This window comes from Tachysurus vachellii, chromosome 9 (assembly GCF_030014155.1).
Source record: "Tachysurus vachellii isolate PV-2020 chromosome 9, HZAU_Pvac_v1, whole genome shotgun sequence".
Classification (NCBI taxonomy): Eukaryota; Metazoa; Chordata; class Actinopteri; order Siluriformes; family Bagridae; genus Tachysurus; species Tachysurus vachellii.
In genome coordinates this window covers 27,679,048-27,702,680 of record NC_083468.1, presented here as the reverse complement: position 1 = coordinate 27,702,680, position 23,633 = coordinate 27,679,048, and the positions used below count along the sequence as shown (strand labels likewise).

At 39.8% G+C, this 23,633-nt stretch overlaps 2 protein-coding genes across 14 annotated transcripts in view; one reads left to right on the top strand and one right to left on the bottom strand.

The window, feature by feature from the left end:
* Window positions 1-23,633, bottom strand: part of LOC132851511 (uncharacterized) — a 224,438-nt gene that overhangs the window by 132,095 nt on the left and 68,710 nt on the right. For 9 of the 12 annotated variants that reach the window (XM_060878440.1, XM_060878451.1, XM_060878441.1 and 6 more), the window contains 4 exons: window positions 4,322-4,399; window positions 3,467-3,545; window positions 2,014-2,206; window positions 42-1,809 (listed from right to left, as the gene is read on the bottom strand). The exons of the other annotated variants lie outside the window; for them this stretch is intronic. In XM_060878440.1, the coding sequence (XP_060734423.1) occupies window positions 42-1,809; window positions 2,014-2,206; window positions 3,467-3,545; window positions 4,322-4,399 (2,118 nt within the window). The remainder of the gene's footprint in view (window positions 1-41; window positions 1,810-2,013; window positions 2,207-3,466; window positions 3,546-4,321; window positions 4,400-23,633) is intronic. 12 annotated transcript variants of the gene reach the window in all.
* LOC132851512 (serum response factor-binding protein 1-like) lies at window positions 18,042-23,585 on the top strand. Of its 2 annotated transcripts, XR_009649033.1 has the most exons (6): window positions 18,042-18,222; window positions 19,226-19,325; window positions 19,970-20,493; window positions 20,722-20,920; window positions 21,977-22,136; window positions 23,407-23,585. XR_009649033.1 is itself a non-coding variant. In XM_060878452.1 (4 exons), the coding sequence occupies exons 1-4, from the start codon at window positions 18,168-18,170 to the stop codon at window positions 20,859-20,861; spliced, it is 819 nt and encodes a 272-aa protein (XP_060734435.1). In that variant the 5' UTR covers window positions 18,042-18,167; the 3' UTR covers window positions 20,862-21,897. The 2 variants fall into 2 exon arrangements, 1 of the variants encoding a protein (XP_060734435.1); XM_060878452.1 differs by lacking the exons at window positions 21,977-22,136; window positions 23,407-23,585 and having other exon boundaries at window positions 20,722-21,897.

Genomic DNA, 23,633 nt, shown 5'->3' with positions numbered 1-23,633 from the left:
AATGTATTCTGCAGCTGAATGAAGAAACAGGTTTTACTTACAAAGCTTTTTTGGCTTCCTGGACGACTGGTAACAGTCTCTTAAAGCATTCATCTGATCTTATGAACTTCTGCAGCTCAAACACTTCCAGATCCTCCTCTGATGTCAGCAACACAAAGACCAGAGCAGACCACTGAGCAGGTGAGAGTTCAGCTTCAGAGAGACAACCTGAGCTCATACGGTTTTGGATCTCTTTCACCAGTGAATCATCATTTAACTCGTTCAGACAGTAGAACAGATTGATTGATCTTTCTGGAGATGGGTTTTGTTCAAACTTTAACTTGATGTACTCAGCTATGTCCTTTTGGCAGTCAGAGCTGCTTCCTGTGTTTGTCAGTAGACCTCGAATGAGCTTCTGATTAGACTCCACTGAGAGGCCCAGAAGGAAGCGGAGGAAAAGATCCAAGTGTCCGTTGTCACTCTCCAAAGCTTTGTCCACTGTGATCTTGAGCAAATCAATAACTTTTGTTTCTTTATTCTCTTCTGATTGCTCAAAAACATTCTTCTTTTCATTTCGGACACATACATATGTAAACAAGGCAGCAATGAACTCCTGAATGCTGAGATGCACAAAGCTGAAAACTTTGCCAAGAAATCTGCCAGTCTCCTGAGTGCATACTCCTGAGTACACCGATATGTTACTGGCATCAATTCCACAGGCTTTTAGATCTTCTGCATAGAAAATCAGGTTGTTTTTTTCCAGGTGACTAAAGGCAAGTTTTCCCAGTGAAAGAATTCCATCTTTATCCCATGGAATGTCTGAGGCATTATTTCTATTGTATTTCTTGTCCCCCTGTACGGTCTGAAAGATCAGAAAACATGTGTACATCTCCGTCAGAGTCTGTGGAATGTCTTCACAGTCTGATCTCCCCAAAATACCTTTAAGCACAGTGGCTGAAATCCAGCAGAAGACTGGAATATGACACATGATGAAGAGACTTCTTGATCTTTTAATATGATCAATGATTCTGTTGGCCAGACTCTCATCACTGATTTTCTTTCTGAAGTACTCCACCTTTTGTACATCATTGAAGCCACGCACCTCTGTGACCCGGTCCACATGTTCAGCAGGGATCTTAGCAGCTGCTGCTGGTCGAGTGGTTATCCAGATGAGAGCAGACGGAAGCAGATTTCCTGCAATGAGGTTTGTCATTATAGTGTCCAGTGAGGCTTTCTCTGTTACATCAGTACACTTTTGGTTTTCACGGAATGTTAGAGGAAGTCGACACTCATCCAGTCCATCAAAGATGAACATGACTTTATACCTGTCTGTGAATCTCATTCCTTTTGTTTCTGGGAAAAACTGATAGATGATGTCCCTCAAACTGCATCTTTCCTTTTCTTTTAAATTCAGTTCTCTGAAAGGCAGTGGAAATATGAACTTTATGTCCTGATATTCTTTCCCTTCAGCCCAGTCTAGAACAAACTTCTGCACACAGATGGATTTTCCGATACCAGCGACCCCTTGTGTCACCACAGTTCTGATGGGTTTTTCTTCTCCAGGTGATGGTTCAAACATGTTCTTGCATTCAATTTGTTCCTCCTGCTCTATTTGACTTTCAGTTATCACACAAGTTTTTTTCTTTTCAATTTGTCTCACTTCATGTTGTTCATTCATTTGTCCACTTCCACCTGCAGTGATGTACAGATCTGTGTAGATCTTGTTAAGAATGTTGGACTCTCCTTGCTTTGCAATTCCTTCCCATACATGATTGTACTTTTCACACAGGGCTGATTTGAGTGCACGCTGCTGAACTCCTATTAGTGCATCTAATCATATAATCATAAGTAAAATAATTAAAAAGCAGAATAAAATGTAATACATAAAAAATACACAGACATACATTTCTAAATGACTGTGAAACATTATATACTTGGCATCTCTATATTGTTAAAAAAACAGAGAATGTGTGGCTCATTGTATAAACTTTTCAACTGAATATTTACAAATGTGTTGTCTTATTAAATTCTTACCCTGGAGTGCATCAGCGAGGTCATTGTGTTCCATCAACTTCAGAAAGTACAATGTCATATCAAGAGCTGCTGCTTTTACACTCCTCACATCATCCCTCACATCACTGAAGTATCTTGTGTTTTCTTTTCTTAGACATTTCTTAAACATCTCCAGCTCATGTTTTATAAACACAATCATTTTATTCTCAAGATCCTTCACAAAACACACAGAGGGAATACAAGAAATATGTAAAATGCAGAATGATTTTGTAATAAACACAATATTATTTGCTATGATTAGAATTTGACTGTTCATTCATGACCAGAAAGATGCAATACAGCTGTACATAAAAACTAGCCAGAACCGTAGTCAGTAAAATTAAGAAAAGAAAGTAACTGTACCAGAATAAATGTATTATTTATGCTATGCAATAATAGGAAAGACATAAGAGCTGTACATGTTGTACACTGTGTACAAACACACTGACAGGCTTCATTCAGGGTTGAGCGAGTGCACTGTGGAATTAATTATTACCAAAAAAACTACATCTGTATTCAGGGCTCAGAATGATCTAAATTCTTTCTTAAATAACTTCACATGAAGTGAACTCTCAATTTACACATAAAACTAAAGTATATGATGACTGTAAATACACAAAAACTACAGAATGCAGTTTGAAATGAAACATTCTGATAAAGAGATAATCTTTTATATCCCATGGCCGCGTTGTAATTTTCATATGACAAGCTTTTGTAAACAAGAGGTATTATTTATAAAAGCATGTACAGAACACAATAAGATTCACCTGAACATTACTACACTTAGCAGATGTCACTATCCAGTGTGACTTACATTTATCTCACTTATACAACGGAACAGTTGAGGGTTAAGGGCTTTGATCAAGGGTCCAGCAGTGGCAGTTTGGTGTTCTTGGGATTCAAACTCACAACTTTTTCAACAAGTCTAACACTTTAGCCATTGAGCTAACACTTTTATTGGTACCAATTGGTATTAATTATTGATAATAATTGGTCTTTGTCACACCTCTGTGTGCACAGATATATTTATTTTACAGGTAGGTTGTCAAATAAATACAATAAAAATGATTTTGTGTGCTTTCTATTTCTCCTGAATTAAATTTAGAAACTGCGATGGCATGAATATTTTACACATTTTGCTCTTTTTTGCTGGATTTGAAAATGCAATGTGAGGTTAAAGAGATGCTAAAACTAAATGTTTAATTAATAAGTCCACAGATGCTGAAAGTAGATTTTAACCAAATTAACGATCTCCCTTCACTCTCTGTGCTCTAACAGGTCTGATCTCACAGTCATCAGTGCTCTAGTGATTCTGTGCCTTAATCCTTTATTATGATTTATTAAATATCAGCTGTAATATACATTGTAAAATGTTTGTAAAATTTGCAGTTAATGACATTGCAGGAAATATTACCAAAGAAAATCTAAATCTTACCTGAAAGATGTTGTGCAGAAAGTCTGCAATCTTATTTTCTAACTTGAGACTTTTCAGAAAAGTTTTCTCAGGGTCATCTCTGCAAATAATTTATTTTAGGATTAGTAACAAATTAGACAAATAAATAGCAACATGAAATGAGAAATACTCATTTCCATTATAATGTTGAGACGTTTTTTAAATTTAAATAAAATGAAATCTAAAAGACTTTTAAATATCACATGAGCCATATTTTATTCACAATAGAACATAGACAACATAAATGTTTAAATGGAGAAATTCTATCCACTAAATGAGCTCATTTCAAATTTGATGCCTGCTACAGGTCTCAAAAAAGTTGGCACAGGTCAAAAAGTGGCTGAAAAAGCAAGAACTTTTGAAAAGATTCAGCTGGGAGAACATCTAGTAACAAATGAAGTTAATTGATATCAGGTCTGTAACATTATTAGCTATAAAAAGGATGTCTTAGAGAGTCTCTCAGAAGTAAAGATGGGCAGAGGCTCTTCAAGGCTTTGCAAATCTCATCATCTACAGTGTATAACATCATCAAAAGATTCAGAGAAACTGGAGAAAGGACAAGGCCAAAGACCTTGATTAGATGTCCATGGCATTCGGGCCCTCAAACAACACTCATCACTCATTGGCATGATTGTGTCAATGACATCATTAAATGTGTCCAGGAACACTTCCAGAACCCACTGTGCCATCTACAGATGCCACCTAAAGCACTATCATGCAATGTTCTATTGTGAATAAAATTTTGGCTCATGTAGTTTAGAAGTCTTTTAGTTTTCATTTTATTCAGATTTAAAAAACTTCCGAACAGTTCCGGAATTCGGGATGTAAATATTATACCTTTCCTTATGGTGTATTTCTTTCCTTTTGTCAGTTTTAGTTGGATGCTTTGGCAGTCCAGCTGAGGAGGAATTCCGTCTAAAGGGAATGGAAAAAACTTTTAAAGTAATAATTTGTTGAAAAGTTGTTTGTACTTTTTGAACTACTTTTTCTCCCCTGTTTGTTTTGTGTGTGTTTAAAAAAAAAGTCTCATGGTATCTTAAGTCTGTAACCTAGTGAACCAGAGTTAATGTATTCAATGATAGAGACTTAAAAACACTTTTGTACGTCGCTCTGTATAAGAAAGTCTGATAAATGCTGTTTTAATATGTTCCTTTGTTTTTACTGATATACAGACATATTTTTCTATTACTAATTATTGCCATTTTTTGTTGTAAAGATAATGATAAGCCATACAATAAGCCATAGCCACTCAGATTTCGAATATATCCACAGATTTTACTACAGTCTCAGAAGCACTCGGCTTTCCTGACAAAGGACATTTGTCTGAAATCCACAATCCCCATCTAGATGTAAATATTAGAAAAGTATGTTTACTGATATTTATCTGATCTATCTATTTTTTTTGTGTGTGTGTGTGTGTGTGCACATTCATTCCAGCAAAACATTTTTAAAAAAGATGATAGATAATGAAGTACTACCCAGGTAAAGTGTAATTTAGCTAGCAACAGCTAAAAGTAACACACATGCCTTTATTTATTAAGACTTTTTTAATTATATTGGTGATTCACAAGCTTTTTTATTTTACTAATAACTAATAATAATAAGATCACAAACTAATAAGATCATTTTTGACCATCCTCCTGAAAGATTACAGCTCCTTCCCATGTTCCACTAACTTCTACCACTAATGTAAAATGCTTTTTGGCAAGCAGTGGGGAGCTGGCTAACAATAGCTTTAAGAATTCAAAAGGTTACCAAGGGGCAAAACTACATCAGAAAGAACAATAAACTAGAGCTATGCCTAAAAATCTTCTAAAGTCACATTTAGTTTTGGGGGCAGGAAATTATGGCCTGAACCATACCCTAAACAGAAGTTATTCCTAGGTGCCAATGACATTGTTAGCAAACTCACACTTATCTAAATTTAAAACTTGACATCATGCTCTGGCATTAATGGTTAAACCTGATCTTCAACACAAAACAAACACACAACAGCCATCTAATTAACTGGACTGTGTGTGTATGTGAACACAGGTTGGTGCTCAATCAATCAATAGTTAACACTAATTTCTTAATTCTCATGGGCCTAAAACAACAATCTAGCCACAGTGGTTGGAAGCCAGTGACTTCTGTGCCAGTCCTAAGCCTGGATAAATAGAGAGGGTTGCATCAGGAAGGGCATCCGGGGTAAAATGTGAACAAAACTAAAGATGAGAAGATGAGAAAACAATAATATGTTGCAAACTAAGCATTTTAAGGGATGTGTGCATCCGTGTCCCCGCTTTATCACAGGGGATGACATGCACAGGGGATGACATGTTTTGTTTGTTTGGGAGAGGCGCATGCCCGGTCGGCTATCGAGGGAGCCGGCTGCGTGCATTGTGAGGATTCCCTCTGCGTACTCTCCAATCCCATCTGGCTGTATTTTTCAGCTTCGGCTGCGCCTCGTTGTTCCCTCGTACGCAGAGGCGGCACGGTGGCTTCGATCATGGGGTTCACAGGTTGAGTTTTTCCCATTCTCTTTCCCTCTCCCCTAACTCTGTTCGCTCGATTTCGGTTTCGGGAGCTTGGGCTGCGATTTCTCCCAACCCAGAAGTGGGCATGCTGCTTTCGGGCTCTGAGGAGCTCGATGTGGGCGACACAATCAGCGGCGTTCGAGGAGCTCCTCGAGGCGGTGACACGCACTGTGCTAAAATTTTGTGCCAACCTAAATCTAGGCTAAAATTAGATTGGCCTGAAGAGGAAGTAAGTGTCATCTGTTATAAGCTAGACGACCACTTTCTGACTTCAGGCCGCAGGCCACCTTCACATGGGCGGCTGCCGTTTTTCCCAGACCTCCATGCCGAGGTGTCCAGGTCTTGGAGAAATCCATTTTCAGCGCGTATTTTTTCTCCTACCATGTCTGACTATTCAGCCATTATACATCTTGAAAGAAATGGTATGGGGCGATGCCTGGGATTGAAGAGATGCTTATGGGCTATCTCTCACCAACATGGAGGAAACCAGCCTTCCATCCAAGCCTTGTAGGACTACTTCAGCCCTTGTGGGTAAGCCCTACACGGCAGCAGGCCAAGCAGGTGTGGCTCTGCACACCATGGCGGTTTTGCAGGCCTACTAGGCTGACCTGCTGACAGAGACCCAGAAAAGTGTGTGCTTTCTCCTTTTCAGAGAACCACCTTTCTGGGGCTAGTTTGGGACTCCACCATGATGTGTTCACATCTCTCTCCTGCTCGGGTGGCTTCCATCTTGTCAGCGGTGAAAGCTGTTCGGCTAGGCCGAGGCCTCTCTGTCACCGAGGCACAGAGGGTGCTCGGCCTCATGTCGGCAGCAGCCAACGGGTCTACCCCTTTGGGTCTGCGCCACATGACGCCATTCTAGCTCTGGCTCAGTGTCCTTTAACTCTCTACATTTGAATATATTGTCTTCTGGTAAAGTAGGTTTCTGACTTTTGTATACTATCTGCTTAACTCACTTTGTTCTAGAGTAGTGTGATTTGAATTTTGTTATATTCTATACCATTGTTGATTTTATAGTGTTGGTCTTTGTTGTTCTCTCAGCTGATTAATCAGGAGTAGTTTCAGTCTCCCTTAAGGTGTGAATCGTGGGCCATTTAAATTGAAGGTTCTCCGCTACAGATGCTAGCGTCTGTAGCAGTTTGTAAGTACCTCTCTATCTCACATTGTAACATAAGTGTCCAGTACTGTTTTGATATATTATACCATACCTTAATTCTCACTTTTGGATTGACTGCAAATATGTGCCTCAAACCGATCTCTGTACTCAATTCCTGCTGTCACAGACGCGATCGTCTACATAGCAGAGGTCACAATCCCAGTAACCTCATCTACCCTCCACTGTTGTGCAAGTCTCAAACAGTGGTGGTAGGTGGGCTCTGGAATTGCCTGTCTGCTGTAAAGAAAGCTGATTTTATCTCTGCTTTAACTTCCCATTACTCCTTTGATTTTCTTGCGCTAACAGAAACCTGGATATCCCCACATAACACTGCTACACCAGCTGCTTTATCCTCTGCCTATGCTTTCTCTCACTCACCACGAGAAACAGGCAGGGGTGGTGGTACAGGTTGATTGTTGTCAAAGAAATGGTGCTTTACACCTCTACTCTTGTCTCATTTAATCATCTCCTCTTTTGAATTCTATGCCATTTCAGTTACCTGTCCAATCAACCTTGTTATCATTGTTGTTTACCACACTTCTGGTCCCCTAGGACACTTCCTGGATGAAATGGACACACTACTTAGTGTTTTCCCTTCCGATAGCTCCCCACTGACAGTGCTTGGTGACTTCAACCTCCCGCTGACAAGCTTCAATCTTCTTCCCTTCTGACTCTTCTCGACTCATTCACCCTGACACTCAACAGCTACATCCCCACACACAAAGGAGGCAATGTCCTGGACCTGGTTTTCACCCGTCCTTCTCGAGCTACAGACGTGACTGCTACCCCACTACATGTCTCCGATCATCACCTGGTATCCTTCACCATCACTCTCCCTACCCTACCTAAAACTCTCTCTCACCCTCTCACTCTTACCCGCCACAATATTCACTCCATCTCCCCTTCTTCTGTAGCTTCTGGCACTCTTTCCTCTCTATCTGATCCTGAGTCTTTTTCCTCACTACCCTTGGACTCAGCCACAGATACTTTCCTCTCATATCTTTCCTCAACTATGGACTTCCTCTTCCCTATGTCCACTAAACCCAAGAAAACTTCTTGTTCTGCTCCTTGGCTTTCAGATGTGCTGCGCAACAATCGAAGAGAGCTAAGATCATCAGAGAGAAAGTGGAAGAAATCACAACTTGACGCAAATCTTGATTCTTACCGAACACTCCTTGCCAAGTTCTCCTCAGATGTGACTTTTGCCAAGACTTCCTTCTACAAGGAAAAGCTTGAAGCTTCCTCACATGACCCTCGGAAATTCCACATCATCATTTCTTCTCTGTTCAACTCCCTGGCTCCTCCTCCTTCATCCTCCCTGACTGCAGAAGACTTTGCTTCTTTCTACCAGGAGAAGATTGAGGAAATCTGCCGGACCTTCACTTCAGCCCCAACTGCACTTACATCTCAGAGTATGGATTCCCCTACACCTTCGTTGTCGCATTTCTCAACTGTAGCAGCAGAAGAGATTTTACAGCTCATCCAGTCTTGCAATCCTACCACCTGCCCATTGGATCCACTCCCTTCCACTATGCACCAGACCATCTCACAAGACCTTCTGCCCTTCATTACCACTATAGTCAATAGATCCGTAGCATCTGGTCAGGTACCAACTACTTTCAAGACAGCAAGGGTTATTCCCATCCTAAAGAAACCTGCTCTGGATCCATCAGACATCAGTAACTACAGACCGGTATCACTTCTCTCGTTTCTTTCAAAAATTCTTGAACGCATTGTCTATAATCAACTGTCTGTCTATCTCTCACAGAACAACCTCCAAGATCCCAACAGTCTGGCTTTAAAGCAGCTCATTCCACAGAGACAGCCCTTTTGGATGTCTCTGAGAAACTACATGCTGCTAGATCAGCCAAACTGTCATCCGTCCTTATCCTCCTTGACCTTTCAGCAGCATTTGATACAGTCAACCACAAGACTCTCTTGTCCACCCTCAGGAGTCTTGGGATTTGCGGATCAGCTTGGGAATGGTTCGCTTCCTACCTGGAAGGACGCTCATATCAGGTAACATGGAGGGGAGTGACATCTGCTCCATGCAGACCCTCCACTGGTGTCCCACAGGGCTCAGTGCTTGGTCCTCTTCTTTTCTCCCTGTATACTCACTCTCTTGGTGAAGTTATTTCCTCACATGGGTTCTCTTACCACTGCTATGCTGATGATACACAACTTATCTTCTCTTTCCCACCCTCAGATACCACAGCTTCTGATCGGATCTCAGCATGTCTGGTAGGAATTTCATCATGGATGACTGCTCATCAGTTAAAGCTCAATCCTAGCAAAACTGAACTGCTGTTCATCCCAGGTGATTCATCCCCAGGTCATGATCTTGCTATATCTTTGCACAACGATCTGATCTCCCCTTCAGTCACAGCTCGTAACCTTGGGGTAACCATGGACAATCAACTGTCCTTTTCCTCTCATGTTGCTAATGTGACTCACTCATGTCGATTTCTTCTCTACAACATTAGAAGGATTCGGCCATTTTTGTCCACACAGGCCACTGCTTCAGTCTCTTGTCATTTCTAGACTGGATTACTGCAATGCACTGCTGGCAGGTCTACCTATGAACGCGATCCATCCTCTGCAAATGATCCAAAATGCAGCTGCTCGGCTTGTTTTCAACCTGCCAAAGTTCTCGCACACCACCCCAGGGTGGTCTGAGTTTGTGCCCCCGTTTTAGGTTGGCACAAAAGATTCTGCTCTGGGCAGAGACCAGGCTCCTTTCGCTGTGAGCGATTTTCATTCCAGGGCATGTAAATTGGGAGGCAGACTTCCTGTCGAGGCAGGTGCTGAGGACCAGGGAGTGATGTCTCCACCCCCACGTGGTGGAGCAAATTTGGTATGGATGTGGCCGAGGCTCCGTCTGTGCGCCTTCCCCCGGTACCTCTGCTCCCACAAGCCCTAGCCAGAGTGCGCCACGACTGAGTCAACCTACTTCAAGTTGCCCCTCATTGGCCCTCTTGAGTTGGTTCATGGTCCTATCCTCCCTCCCGAATGGCACTCCATGGAGGTTCCCGTCAGGGAGCATCTCCTCTCTCAGGTGCAGGGGGCAATCCTACACCCCCGCCCCAAGATGTGGAAGCTTCGGGTCTGGCCCCTGAGGGGGACCAGTTCCTAGAGGCAGGCCTCTCATCTGAGGTGACTGAGACTCTACTGGCTCCCTCCACTAGGAAGCTATATGCTCTGAAGTGGAGGCTTTTTCACCTCTGGTGCGATGAACACTGTCAGGATTCAGTTTACTGCCTGGTCAGTATAGTGCTGGAGTTCCTGCAGTCTCTCTTTTCTCGGGGCTTGTCCCCATATACTTTAAGCCCATGGAGCCCATGGAGTCAGCCTCTGAGAAGTTTCTGACCCTGAAGTTGGCTCGGCTCCTAGCCTTGGCCTCTCTCAAGAAAGTGGGGGATTTGCAGGCCTTGTCCAAGGCTTTTCTGCACCCCGGGGCAGGATATGTCCCTAAGGTGCCCAGGATGGCTGGCTGTCCAGTCATACTGTGGGCCCACTGTCCCCCACCCCATGCATTTGCTTTGCCCACTGAGGGCCTTGAGGACTTATGTCCACCGCTCTAACTCGTGGAGTAACTCCTCCACCCTTTTTGTCTGTCTTTGGCCAGAATAAGGGTAATCTGGTTTCCAAGCAGCGCCTGGCGCACTGGGCAGTGGAGCCCATTAGCTCAGGCCTATGAGGTGCGCGGTCTTGCCTCACCTCTCGGCATCAGGGCTCACTCTGCTAGGGGTATTGCCTCGTCCAGTGCCTTTGCCAGGGGTGTTCCCTTTGGAGATGTTTGTGTTGCGGCAGGTTGGTCCTCTCCGCACACCTTTAACAGGTTCTGTAACCTGGACTTGGACCACACTCCATGGTCCCAGGTCCTGCAGGGCCTTTGATGGTCTGTTCCCAGTCTGCTCGTGCTCTCTCACGTCGTCTGGCACAGTCATCGACCGGTGTGTGGCGACGTGGGTATTGGCATTCCCATAGTGTCAGCACTGACGCAGCGTCAAGTTCCCTCAAAAGGGAACTACAGCAGGCTACGTATGTAACCCGGCTCCCTGAGAAGGGAATGAGATGCTGCGTCACTGGCCAAACCCCGGGCATCCTCTCGGGCTTCCTTCAGACAAATAGAAGCTGGAGTAGTGAGACGTAGATGCCCTTATATGGACTTGCTGGTGTGTAATCACTCCGTCACGTGTCCTTCCCGAACCATTAAATGGCGTGTGTGCACACAGAGCTTCAGACACAACTTCCTCACAGAAGCATTCCCATAGCGTCAGCACTGACGCAGCGTCTCATTCCCTTCTCAGGGAACTGGGTTACATACGTAACCTGGTGTAGTTACCGTTGTTGTGATATCATTAGCACGCTTTCATGTTATTTCAGTATGTATCATGTTGTTCATTTTATTATAGTTAGATTGCCAAGTGATGTCAGGTTATAGATTACTAAGTTATTTCTATGTCTTTGTCATGTCTTGAAGGAACTGCACTGCATCATTGTGGATTTAGAGAAAGTGTATGACAGGGTGCTGAGAGAGAAGCTATGGTACTGTATGAGGATGTCAGGAGTGGAAGAGAAGTATGTCACAGTAGTTCAGGATATGTAGGAGAGGAGTATGACAGCAGTGAGATGTGCTGTAGGTCAGACAGAGGAGTTCAAGGTTGAAGTTGGTCTACATCAAGGATCGGATTTGAGTCCCATCTTGTTTGGTATGGTAATGGACAGGTTGACAGATGTCAGACAGGAATCTCTATGGACATGTTGTTTGTAGATGACATTGTGATCTGTAGTGACAATAGGGAGCAGGTGGAGGAACACCTGGAAAGGTGGAGGTCTGCTATAAAAGGAAAGGAATAAAAGTCAGTGGTAGTGAGACAGAATACATGTGTATGAACAGTTGGGAGGGAAGTTGAACAGTGAGGTTACAGTGGGCTGAGGTCAAGAAGGTGCAGGAGTTTAAGTATTTGAGGTCAACCGTCCAGTGTGACGGAGAATGTGGAAAAGCGTGAAGAGGTGCATACAGGTGGGTTGGACTGGGTGGAGAAAAGTGTCACGAGTGTTGTGTGTGACAGAAGAGTGTCAGGAGTGTTGTGTGTGACAGAAGGATGGACAGGATTAGGAACGAGCACATCAGAGGGACAGCTCAGGTTGGCTGTTTTGGGGAGAAGGTCAGAGAGGATAGATTGAGCTGGTTTGGACATGTACAGAGGAGGGAGATGGTTATACTGTATTGGTAGTAGTATGTTGGAGATGGAGCTGCAGGTAAGAGGACAAGAGAAAGGACAAAGAGGAGTCATATGGATGTGGTAAATAAGGACATGAATTTAATTGGTGCGAGAGTAGAGGATGCCGAGGATAGAGTTAGATGGCAACAGATAGTCGAAAGTAGAGGAAGAAGAAATATAAACAACCTTTAGATATTGATGCCAGCAACACAATCAAAAAGTCAAGACAAAGGCAAAATAAAACTGAGGTTTATGCTAACACTATACTGAAGACTCCACAATTAGCAGGTTAAATGGTAACAGGTGGGGGAATCAGGACTAGATATAAAAGGAGCATTTAACAGAGGCTTATCATTTTCAAGCAAGGTTAGGTCATGGCTCACCACTTTGTGCCAATTCTTGTTAGAATATTGTCATTCAGTACAGATACACAGTCTCTCTTCACAAAATTGCAAAAAACTTTCACCATCTACAGTTCATAATCTTCTGAAAAAAATCAGGGAGTCAGGAAAATCTCTGTGTGTAAAAACCAAGGGTAGAAACCTCTGCTGAGTGCATATGACCATCAAGTCCTCAGGTGGTATTGTATGAGAAAACCACATGCTACTGTGATGGACATAGCCACATGATCTTAGGTAGGGTTGGGAACCGAGAACCGGCCCAGATAGCAATTACGTTTGGGCCACATGTGGGTATTATCTGGCACATATGGCCTAGATGTGGCGTGGCTATACAGATATGGGCCAAATTGTGGCCATATTTGTTTTGCCATAACTTTAAAATCGGCGGGAAATGCTCTCTTGGTTCACAACTCATTTTGAGGTATGTGGCCCAGATAACAACGAACACATGAGAACCATATGTGGTTGAGCTATGGCACACAGTGAGAAACACAACTTGTGGTAAACATTTGGCTTATACGTGGAAAAACACAGGAATCCTGAAATCAAGTGCGGCAGACATCCGCTGTTCCACACCTCAGGTTGCTATGCATCTTCCCTCCTATTGGTGGAGTGAAACTACGGCGGGAATTCTACTGAGACTCGGGCAGCGGGCGGCATTTCTGCTTTTCTCACGGCTACATTCAGGTAAGTGATTGGCACTTTAAAGTCATATAATTGAAATATTCAGCATTATGTGTCAATATTACATGTTATAAGTGTTTAGTTATTAGTTTAATTGAGGAAGGGGTCAAATTAGCTAATATTTTCCTCAGTTTAACAACAGTTTAATGTATGCTAGGTCCGCTGGTTTGCCGTTTTAAATTCCGATGTTTTTGGCTATAAATCAACAGCACTTAAGTAAAGTTGGCCGCATATTCACAGATTGGAGTTTCCCGAGTCAATAACTCCTGAGTTAAACGCTGTTACTACACAAATAACACCTTTTTTCACCGTAGTAATGTAGAGACGCAGCTACAACCAAATTTTCCTCAAAATCAGCTTTCCTCCGCGGTGGACAAAATACATAAGTCCATGGGCGTAAATCCCTGGGAGGACGGATTGTCCCCTCCAAAAAAAATTATTTAAAAAATATCGCACTCTGTATTGTGAAAAATATATGTATGTATACCTAAATAATTGTGTAAGTAGAAAAAACCCCGGCAAAAAATGCATTTAAAAACAGTTGAGTTCCTCCCCTCCCCTCCCCTCCCGTGCATTGTTTTATTTGGGACGACTTGGCATAATGTTAACTTAACATTAACGGCCACAATTAGCATATTGTTTAGCTGTGCATTTACTAAATGAGCACTGTGCTACGTCCAAACTGACCTCACTGTATTGTTTTGTATAATCAATTTCCATTCTGTTCTTAAGTATCTTAATTCATTTTAAATAAAATTTTAAACCTTTTTAATTACTTGTTTTTTTGTTGTGATTATTTTTTTATGATAGTTTTACTTTCTTTATGTAAAGCACTTTGAATCACCATTGTGTATGAAATGTGCTACAGTATAAATAAACTTGCCTTGCTGTGTCATAGACTAGATAAAATGAAAATTTTGAAAAGGAAAATTTGAACCTGAGAAAAACTTTGAAAATAACCATAATGACGCGGTCTCCATGTTACAATAATAATGATAAAAGCAAAGTTTTTCACTGTGGGGACATGTCTTTCATAAGTACAGTTTGACTGTATTATTTGTGTCCCCTTTCAAAAATTGCTCATGAGAAATTTTATATTTATTGTCCCCCCTACTGTTAAGTGAAATTTATACATGATAGAGACATGTATTTTGTTCACCGCGGAGGAAAGCTGATTTTGAGGAAAATTGGGTTGTAACCGAATTCTTATTTCATGATTTGAGTAATTTAATAGTTGTTTTAAATAAAATTGTATGAGAACAATATAGTTTATAGTTTATTTTGTCTTTCTTATTAAAATAAGCAAAGATGCAAATAATAAGCAATATGACAATTATTATAATAAGAAAGATACAAATCAAATAAACAGTGCTTCAAATTTTTCATCTTTTATGTTCCCACAAGTGTTAATTTATATAATTTTAACTAACATTCTGCACTTGTATTAATATCTGAAATTATGCCTGATATCACTATGTAGCCTGCTTGCTTTTAACCCTGCTTCCTTTTTACAACAGATTTTGTTTTTGTTTTTTTCTTACAGATTTATTCAGTGAGGCTTTTCCCTTCAAATTATCATTATGGACATTGAAAGTAAATGTAAACCAAATAACCTTAGAAGGAGGGCTGTTAAAAGAGTAAATGACTTATTTGACTCCCTTGGTTGTGTTCAAGATAGTGAGGAGGAATTACACTCAGACCATTTATCTACCAGGCATGTGTCTGATTCTGAAGAGCCATGTGCTGAGTCACCATCAGAGCTGGATTCTGATGATAACCAATCTGATGATGGGAATTTAGTGAGTGGTGATTTGGTTGCTTCACTGGCAGGCTGGGCTGTAAATTTTGGAATCTCTCTGATTGCTTTGTCTGCACTTTTGACCATACTTAGGGTGCATCTCCCTTTCCTTCCTAAAGATGGTAGAACGCTTCTTAGAACAAAAACCTCTTACAAGACTCAAATGGTAGCTGGTGGAGATTTTCATTACTTTGGTATACTAAATTCACTAAAGACAGCATTTGAAAACATGTGGTCCAAAGTTCCTAAACAACACATTTTTAGACTGCAGTTAAACTTTGATGGCATTCCACTGTTTAATAGCAACTCTGTACAGTTTTGGCCAATACTTGGCATTCTTCAAGACTGTAAAGTAAAGAGGCCCTTCATAATCGGACTGTTCTGTGGTAGCTCTAAACCAAAATCTTTGAACGAATATTTGAAAGATCTTGTAAGTGAATTGAAAACACGGAGCTGTGGGTTTGGGATTAAAGGCAAATGGTTCTTTTTAAAAGTTAGTTCTGTTGTATGTGATGCACCTGCTAGGGCTTTTATAAAAGCCATCAAGAGTCACACTGGCCACTCTGCCTGTGGTAAATGTACTCAAACTGGCCTGTATCTCAAACACCGAATGACCTTTCCTGAAATGAATGCCCCACTTAGGACAGACCTCTCTTTCCGGCAGATGATAGATGAAGACCATCATGTTGCCAAGTCTCCTCTAATAGAAACAAACATTGACATGGTTGGTGGTTTTCCTCATGACTACATGCATCTGGTTTGTCTTGGGATGATGCGTAGACTTTTAGATCTTTGGCTGAGTTCAGGGCCACTCCGTGTTCGTTTATCTTCCCGGCTAAGTCAAGTAATTTCAGATTCTCTTGTAGGGTTGAGATTTTACATACCTTCTGATTTTGCACGTAAACCAAGACCACTAACACATAGACTGAGATGGAAAGCTACAGAACTCAGGCAGTTCTTGTTATACACTGGTCCAGTGGTCCTTTGTAATGTCCTGGCCCCACCAGTGTACAGCCATTTTATGCTTTTGTCAGTTTCTATTTATATTCTTCTCAGTCGGAAATTTTGCTTTCTGTTAAATGACTTTGCTCATACATGTCTAGTGTCTTTTGTTGAACATTTTGGCGTGTTATATGGTCAGGAATTTCTTTGTTACAATGTGCATGGATTAGTGCACCTCTGTGAGGACGTAAAGCAGCATGGTAATTTAGAAGAATTTTCTGCTTTTTCTTTTGAAAACTTCTTGGGCACTCTTAAAAAGCTTGTCAGAAGACCTAGCAATCCTTTGGCCCAAGTCATTCACAGGCTATCCGAAATAAATGCTCAGAGCAATGCACGTGATGAGACTATCCATAGGACCCTTAGACGTGAACACAACAATGGCCCTGTACCTTTGATATTTTCAAAAGCAGTTAACCAGTTTCAAGAGGCTTTCCTTGGTGGTTTAGTCATTAAAATAACTGAAGGAGACAATTGTGTGAAAATACAGAATAGTATTGCCACTGTTGTGAACATCAGAGCGAAGGAAAAGTATTTATTGTCTACAAAGAGTATAAACATAGAAGCTCTTTCTTTGACTATCCAATGAATTCAAGTGATTTGGGAATTTTTGTTGTGAGGGAACTCTCTGAAGACGTGCACATCTCAGAGTTTGATGGCAGTATTGTGAAGTATGTTAGGTTACCGCTTAGAGAAAATTTTGTTGTTTTACCATTACTACATTCTGCACAAGTTCATGAAACAGAACATTAAATATGGGATGTGTGGCGATAAACCAGTAAAAAAAGTCTCAGTTGGTAAGTATTTATCTAATTGTTGTTGTTTTAATTCATAATGTCTGACTCCCTAGTTGATAAAACCCTGATAAAACCCGTTTGTTATTGCAAGATAAGGTGCTATGAAGTTGGGAGAACATTTTAAAGAGATAAAATTAGGTTCAAGCTACAAGGTCTTACTGTTAGGTAGGAGGGTGTGATATGTATTGTCAATAATAATATAGTAATTGTTGTTTTAGCTGACATTGCAAACATTTTTTTTGTGTGTGCATGTTTTCACTGTGTGACATAGCCTAATAGAATGACATCCAAATTTCAATATTATATAACGGAGTAAAAATTAGGAGTTTTTGGATTTTTATTTGATATATTTAAGCATTATCAGTCGAGCAAGTAATATGTTTTTATGCTTTATATATTTCAGGAGTTTTTAACTCTCCTGACAGGTGGTTGTTGAAAATATGAACGTGTTCTTTAAAGAATACTGTAGTTCCCTTAAAAAAGAAAATTGTTATCACTTACTCACTCTCAAGTTGTTCAAAACCTGCATGAACTTCTTTCTTCTGCTGAACACAGAATAAGATATTTTGAAGAATGTCGGTCACTAAACAGTTGATGGACAGTTGATTTTTCTCTTCTATGGAAGTCAATGGGGTCCATCAACTGTTTAGTGCCCGACATTCTTCAAAATATCTTATTTCTGAGTTCAGCAGAAGAAAGAAGTTCATACAGGTTTGAAACAACTTGAGGGTGAGTAAACGATGACAGAACTTACATTTTTGTGACTTGCCTAGTTAAATAAAGGTTAATAATGTTTTTCCTGAATATAGGCACGATTGCCAGTTTAATAGAATCAATATCAAACAAAGTTATATTTTATTAAGTACCAAATGTGTATGATGTACTTCTGTGGAACTCAAATGAATGTGTTTTAGTATGTGAACAATATTTTCAGTTCTGAGACTCTTGTATTTCTTTTTTTGTTCAATAATAGGCATGTTCCATATTGTTTCTTTTTTGGAAACAAATGAGGTGGAAGTGGTGCCCAGCGGTTGGGTAGATGGTGACCAATGTGTCTGGCCACACCTAAGAGGGGAGAGCCTCACAAAGGCTGTGAAACTTGCAATGAAACCCAAGAAAGAGTGGAAAATCTTTAAAGTAAAGCTTCTCTACACAACAGGTAGTTCTTTAATGTTTAACCCCAATAAATATATGCGATACATAATATTTAATGTCTCACTATAAGTTTTGCGCTTTATCAAAAAAAATTTAGAAAAACAGATTTTTATTGCAAAAGAAAAATATTTTAGTGTTTATAATATCAGTGGATTCTATCAACTTTTCTATTTTTATACAATGTTATCAAATGTATAAATGTTTTATAAATTATGCTTATGTTTATTCTGTTTACAGTATGTCCCTTTCACTCAGTAAGCCCGGTAAATTACTGTAAAATTACAAGTACAACTTTTCCACTAAACACAGAAAGGTGCTGTTCAAACACGCAATGGCGTTCTGTCTTTTTACCAGTAAGATACCATTCACACATCAGTACCAAAGTACTAGTAGCCTCTGATGTCAATCGTTCGAAATGACCTTTAAAGTGATAGTTCACCCAAAAAGTAAAATTATTTCATTGATTCCCTAATTTCGTTCTGAACCCGTAAGACCTTTGTTAATTTTTGTTACACAAATGAGGATATTTTTGATGAAATCCGAGAGGTTTCTGAACCATCCATATGCAGCAACGTCATTGCAACTTTCAATGCCCAGAAAGGTGGTAAATAATTTGTTAAAATAGTCCATCTGACTACAGTGGTTCAACTTTAATATTATAAAGCGACGAGAATACTTTTTGTGTGCAATTTTGGGATTATTGACATAGCAGTCTACAGGTGGTCAGAAACCTCTCAGATTTTTATTAAAAATATCTTCGACAAAGGTCTTACAGGATTGGAATGACATAAGTCAGTAATTAATGGCAGAATTTTAATTTGTGGGTGAACTATCCCTTCAAACACTGAACCGCTTTTTTCATCCACATGGATGAAAAGTGCTTTAGTTTCATCTGTCCAAGTTGACAACATTATTTTAATGTTGCAATAATTTACCAGTAAAGAATGTATGTGTGAAAGGGACTATTTTGACTATGTGGTTGTTATTTAGTCTTGCATGTGTTTTAGACAACTATGATGATGCCAGGAAAAAGCTCCCTGAAGCAGAACTCTTCTCTGACATTCAATCTGATACAGAGAGTGGGGTTAAAAAACCTAGACGAATTATGTAAGTACACATTTCTGTTTTCCAACATGAGTTTTTTATTCTATTATGAGTTTTATTTTATTAATGGTGCTTGCAAAGCAACATTCTTACTATCCTGCATACTCTTCTGGACAAAACTTCGGCACGTAATTTGTCCCGCAGCTTTTGTCCTAGACCCATGAATGAGATGTCAAATTGACCGGCTCATTGAGGAGAGGTGTGCTATTACTTTTCTAAGCAATCTGAGTACCGGTACTTCCGGTACCGGGTCTCAAAGTGGCCTTTTTTCCCATAGACTCCCATTATAAATTTGGAGGTTTATAACTCGGTAAGCTTTTGAACTATCTACACCAAACACGGCCAGCTCCTTTAGGGTGATACCCTTATCAAACTTTTAAATTGGTGTACCGACTGGCCTTCCGGTTGTGCCGCAGCCCCGCCCCCAAAATATGCAAAATCAAAAAACTTTTTACAACATGGACATGTGACATATCCAAACACTCAGAACAATGAGGGGGACTTGCCACGTGCAAGCACCATTCACATTTTCTTCAGGAAATGTACGTTCTAGTTGTTATTATTATTGAGTTTTTTAAATTTAGCAAATAGCCCTTTCAGTATATAGCAGTAGTAACCTTGTGTTAATTTCTATTTTTCTATGAAAGGAAGAGCTTTAGACTTCAAAACTTTAAACTTTTGAGTGATGATGATGATGATAATGAAGGGCAAAATTTGAAAGGCCTGGAACCACCGCCTCGTATTAAGCCACCAGCATTTCAAACATTTCGTCAGTCAACTCAAAGCCCCTCTACAGCAAGACAGCAGCCTCCTCTCTGCCAGACATCTAGTCAGCCACCAGCAAGTGACCAATCCGCTTTCTACCATCCAGCTATTCAGCCACCAGCATGTGACCTATCACCTCTTTACCAGCCAGCAAGTCAGCGACCAGCAAGTGACCAATCCCCTTTCCACCAGCCAGCAAGTCAGCCACCAACAAGTGACCAATCCCCGTTCTACAAGCCAGCTAGTCAGCAGCCAGCATGGAGCCAACCACCTCTCCAACAGCTAGCTAGTCAGCCATTGCCAAATCACCAACCATCTCTCTTCCAGCCAAATAGCCAGTCAAGTCTAGATTACTTGCAGCCAGCAGGCTCAGAATCTGGCATAAGGAGAAACCAACCACTACAAAGTATGTTATACAATTGTGCAACTTTAAAGATAACTCGGGTTTATTACTCTTGATTATTAATATCTACGATTGAATGGCTGTAGAGAATAATGTTCTTTGGACATATGGCATTTATAAAATAATGTATTAAATTATCTAAACTGTTCTGGAGAATATATCAAGTCCTAATGCATCACATCGACTTGATTAATGTGTCAGTCAGCTAATATGCATGTTAATTTCTTTCAGTTTTGCTAAGGGAGATATTGACAAAACAAGAAATGATTCTAGACCAGCAAAATACAATTATGAGAATCCTACAGTCAACACAAGGCCTGATGTCCATGATGGGGCCAAGTTCAGAGATCGTCTTCCTGTCAAAGATGTAGAGTCTCTCCAGTGCCTGGAGGCTGAGCTGAAGATGAACCCTGATTCTAAATCAGAATTGGTAAGAACATCTAGTTTACACTTAACTGTTTATGTTCACTTGACACACAACCAACTGTTTACATGAATACTACACACGATAGTCATTTGGTCAAAAGAAAGATACCTGAATTGGTTTTCTGTGTGTGCACTTTAGCTGTGTCAGCATGTGCACCACATTAAGTTTTTTGTTTTTTTTTTTAACTTATTGTGCTTAAAGGGACAGTTCACCCAAAAATGAAAATTTGCCCATGATTTACTAACCTTCAAGTCATCCTTTACCACCTTTTTAACATCAATGTGTCCTGCACATTATTCTCTCGTACATGCGTTTCATCGCTAAAGTTTCAGTATTGCTGTGCTACGCGTATGTTTAACATGATATAGCAAAATGTCTAATTATAATTTAGTCTCAGATCATATACTATTGCTAATATTATACTACTAGTGCAAATTGCCAGTGCAAAATCAGTTTTTGTGTGTGTTTTTAGTAATTATTGTTGGTTTGGTGTGTTTGAGTGCTTATTGTTACAGTTACACAGCAAAAGTTCAGTGACATTTTTATTTGTGCATGGTAGAAAGCAAGTACTGATAATGACATACAATAAATATGGATTCAGGCAGCAGGCTACACAGTGAACTGTATTGGCAAAAGCCAATGTCTGCTTCTTTTACCAATATATTTAACGATTTGTATTTCCATTCCAAACAACGTCAAACTTGGCACTGCACTTACTTGTGCCCATAGCAAGAAACCTGTCAAGCTTATACTCCATTGGACCTATGGTTCGAGAGATATGCGAATAACAGACACACACACACACACACACACAGACAGACAGATGTTCCTGTAATTTATAGATAGATAGATGGTATATATTCTCATACTGCCCAGCCCTAATGTGTGGCATGGGTTGGGCAATGACAAGAATGTCCATATTACAAATCTATAAAATGTTTTCAGATGGAGTATGTGATAGATTATAGTTCATTTTTTAATATAACAGCATTTTCATTTTAGGGTGGTCTTTTTAAATGCATATTTCAACCACTTACACAATGTTTTTTTTCCTCTGAGACTACCTATCTGGGTCTGGTTGGTGGCTTTGACCTGAAAGACACCGTGTGGAGAGTGCTGAAAGCCACTTTTACAACTGCTGTGGCACGTGGTATGAATTGGAGAGGAGTCAATGGGAAGATTGGTGTCCAATGCCTGGTCATAACAGAAGTTGTCATTGGTAAGAACCTTTTTTAGAAGTCATTTTTATTTGTATAGCACTTTGCACAATACACAAATTTTCAAAACCGCTTTACAGAACATCGTATTATAATTTCTGTTATCACAGTAATAGTAATAGTCATGATAATGTAAAAATGTGCTGCATCACAGTTAATGCGTCTCTGCAAGTTTGAGTTTGAGCCGCTTATAATTTGCATTTGGGAATGCAACGTGCACCAACCATCCATAATAAGAATCGTTTATAAATCTGTTGTCAACAAAGAGAAATGTCTGTGCTTTTCTGCTAAAAAAAGCTCAGTGGTTTAACTTTTGAAAGCAAGACAACATAAATGTTAGTATTGTAATTTTACTGTTGCTCTGTAAAGAGAAATTTTTTTATTATAATTGTTTATTATTATTGTTTATCAGAAGCAATCCACATTATTGTAACTATTATTATTATATTATTATACTTATTACATAAGTACCCTTTTTACAGTACAATAGTGTATATAATTGCAATAGTAAGATATCTTTTTATTAATTTAATTAAAATAATAATCATTACAGGGGATGGGTTGGCTATTCTTGTTTTCCCTCTTTTTTGTCATTAGCTGATCACATCCCTGGCTCACTTAAGTGACTGCATTTTTTTTTATTATAAGTTCTTTTGTTTTTGCATAAAGTTATTTTTTATATTGTATTGTATTATATATTGTCAATCATACATTTTAAAGCTGTAATCAAAAATTTTTTGCTTGAGATTATCATACTGTCAAAGTATGCATCTGTATTTAAGTTCCTCCTTGTATTCAGTACTTGGCTGTTTGTGCTTGCACGCTGTCTCACATCATTGTGTTTGAGTTTTTGTGTTAGTAAAAACAATTCTATTTGAATTTTCTTCATCGTCTTTGGACTAAAACGTGACATTTATGCTATCTGTGTTGGTGTGTTTTTACATTAAAGTGTGCATGTGTTTTTTAAAGCAGAATACATCCAGAGTTGTAAATTTTAACCGGTTGGTGAAAAAACAAACAAAATCTAAATAATTTGTCATAAGAAATTATAGTATTATTATGGCCCACATATTGGAAAAATACAATTTGCAATTCCTTTCGAAAATATACTGGAAATTTTTTTTTTTGGTCAATCAGAGGTGGTTAATTATTGCAATGAAAATATTAAAGGAAATAATTTCTATTTATTGAAATTTTTTTCCCCATTATCCTCCAGCTCTAACTTCCAGGTTGTATTGCTGCTAGCATTATTTAAATTCATCTTTATTGCAGGTGCAGTCAGGCAGAATCCCCTTTCTGCAAAAGCCTCAAATAAAGAGATCGAAACCAACATAATTAAATGGTTGCACCTCGCTGGAGACCGAGAGGGGGGTAGGAGGGAGCGAATGAATAAAAGAGAGGCCCAACAAAACACTGCCGACCCTCATTAGGCACATCATCAAAAGCAAATTCAAGTTCTCTACAAGTTACTCTGATTTTTAAGTTTCGGTTCCAAACGC